General features: G+C 52.3%; 1 protein-coding gene across 1 annotated transcript in view; it reads right to left on the bottom strand.

Annotated features, from left to right (window-relative positions):
• The window catches only part of igsf9b (immunoglobulin superfamily, member 9b), a 55,917-nt gene that overhangs the window by 39,651 nt on the left and 13,766 nt on the right, over window positions 1–2,500 (bottom strand). Inside the window, exon 3 of the mRNA XM_062543823.1 lies at window positions 1,569–1,775. Within this exon, the coding sequence (XP_062399807.1) occupies window positions 1,569–1,775 (207 nt within the window). The remainder of the gene's footprint in view (window positions 1–1,568; window positions 1,776–2,500) is intronic.

Raw genomic sequence — 2,500 nt, forward strand, 5'->3', positions numbered from 1 at the left:
ACCCGTACAGCTAGCATCTACCTTAACCCGTACAGCTAGCCTCGACCTCAACCCGTACAGCTAGCCTCTACCTCAACTAGTACAGCTAGCCTCGACCTCAACCCGTACAGCTAGCCTCTACCTCAATCATTACAGCTAGCCTCTACCTCAACCCGTACAGCTAGCCTCTACCTCGACCCGTACAGCTAGCCTTTACCTCGACCCGTACAGCTAGCCTCTACCAGCTAGCCTCTACCTCGACCCGTACAGCTAGCCTCTACCTGGACCCGTACAGCTAGCCTCTCCCTCAACCCGTACAGCTAGCCTTTACCTCAACCCGTACAGCTAGCCTCTACCTCGACCCGTACAGCTAGCCTCTACCTCGACCCGTACAGCTAGCCTCTACCAGCTAGCCTCTACCTCAACCCGTACAGCTAGCCTCGACCTCAACCCGTACAGCTAGCATCTACCTTAACCCGTACAGCTAGCCTCGACCTCAACCCGTACAGCTAGCCTCTACCTCAACTAGTACAGCTAGCCTCGACCTCAACCCGTACAGCTAGCCTCTACCTCAATCATTACAGCTAGCCTCTACCTCGACCCGTACAGCTAGCCTCTACCAGCTAGCCTCTACCTCGACCTGTACAGCTAGCCTCTACCAGCTAGCCCCTACCTCAACCAGTACAGCTAGCCCCTACCTCAACCAGTACAGCTAGCCTCTACCTAAACCCGTACAGCTAGCCTCTACCTCAACCCGTACAGCTAGCCTCTACCAGCTAGCCTCTACCTCGACCCGTACAGCTAGCCTCTACCAGCTAGCCTCTACCTCGACCTGTACAGCTAGCCTCTACCAGCTAGCCCCTACCTCAACCAGTACAGCTAGCCCCTACCTCAACCAGTACAGCTAGCCTCGACCTCAACCAGTACAGCTAGCCTCTACCTAAACCCGTACAGCTAGCCTCTACCTCAACCCGTACAGCTAGCCTCTACCAGCTAGCCTCTACCTCAACCCTGAGAAGCCATACGTGTTTGAGATGTAGTAGCCTCTACCTCAACTCTAAGAAACCATACATGTTGGAGACGTCCAGCTAGCCTCTACCTCAACCCTGAGAAACTTTGTGTTTGAGACATTTGTGGAAAAACTGAAAAATGGCCTCAAAACTGTTGTACCCGTGCTCAGCATTGAGGCTCTCTTCGTGCTACACATTGACCAGCTGTGGCTATCATCATGCATCACAAGTGCACCTCTATGAGATCTGCACATTGTCTTTATATGCGTGAAAACTGTTAATGGTTTTGCGAAAAGACTGATCAGTTCAAGAAATGTGTTCAGGAGGCTGATTATTTGGTTGAGAGTGTGTGCTGGAGTTAAGTGTTTGTTCAGAGCAGGGGTCTCCAACCTGTTTGGGGATGAGGGCTTCCGGAAGGATCCGGAATCATATGGAGGGCTACGCATTTGGAGCACACAGCCCCTCACCCCTGTTTTGTGCAGGTAATTCTCCTACATAGTAGCCAATGTTGGAGACCCCTGGCTTAGAGCAAGTGTGAGCAGCTGCGATGGCAGCTCCAGGCAGGCAGGGGGTGCTCACCTCTGTAGTTGGGGTGCACGCGGGGGGTGTAGACGCCGAACTTGATGAGCACGGGCACGCTGTAGCCCAGGCGGACCCACTCCACCACGTGCAGAGGCACCAGGTTGGGGCTGGAGGCGCCCTGAGAGGGGGGGGTGAGACTGCAGCCCAGCTCCGCGAACCCCCCCACCCGGGCCCGCACCACCGGATCAGCAGACTGGGAGTCACCTGCGACACACACACACACACACACACACACACACACAGGAAATACATACACAAACAGTAAATATAAACATAAATATAAACCGCACCCATAGACTTAGGAATGTGTTTGTGTGTGTGTATGTGTGTATGTGTGTTTGTGTGTGTGTATGTGTGTTTGTGTGTTTGTGTGTGTGTGTTTGTGTGTGTTTGTGTTTGTGTGTGTGTGTGTGTGTAATTACAAATGCAGCCCTGGCTGAGGCATTTTGCCTGAGCATTCCTAGACGAGCGGCAGGGTAAACACACCCTTTTGTTAGACAGGAGGACGACCCAGTGAGCAGGCCTCTCAATAACACACTGAGTGTGTGTGTGTGTGTGTGTGTGTGTGTGTGTGTGTGTGTGTGTGTGACTGTGTGTGTGTGTGTGCAGGCTTCTCAATAACACACTGGCTTCAGCTCAACAGAGGAATGACAGGACACCAGAGCCAACTGGACAGAGAGTGTGTTTGTGTATGTGAGAGGGGGAGTGTGTTTGTGTGTGTGAGAGGGGGGGGTGTGTTTGTGTGTGTGTGAGAGCAGGATTGTGTGTGAGAAAGAGAAGTGTCTATTTGTGTGTGAAAGATGAGGTAGTGTGTTTGTGTGTGTGAGAGAGGGCACTTATTACTGAGAAGGAAGAATGAGACAGAGAGAGAGGGAGAGAGAGAGAGAGAGAGAAAGAGGGAGAGAGACGGATATTAAGAATCTGAGAGA

This window comes from Sardina pilchardus, chromosome 8, assembly GCF_963854185.1.
Source record: "Sardina pilchardus chromosome 8, fSarPil1.1, whole genome shotgun sequence".
In the NCBI taxonomy this organism is placed as follows: Eukaryota; Metazoa; Chordata; class Actinopteri; order Clupeiformes; family Clupeidae; genus Sardina; species Sardina pilchardus.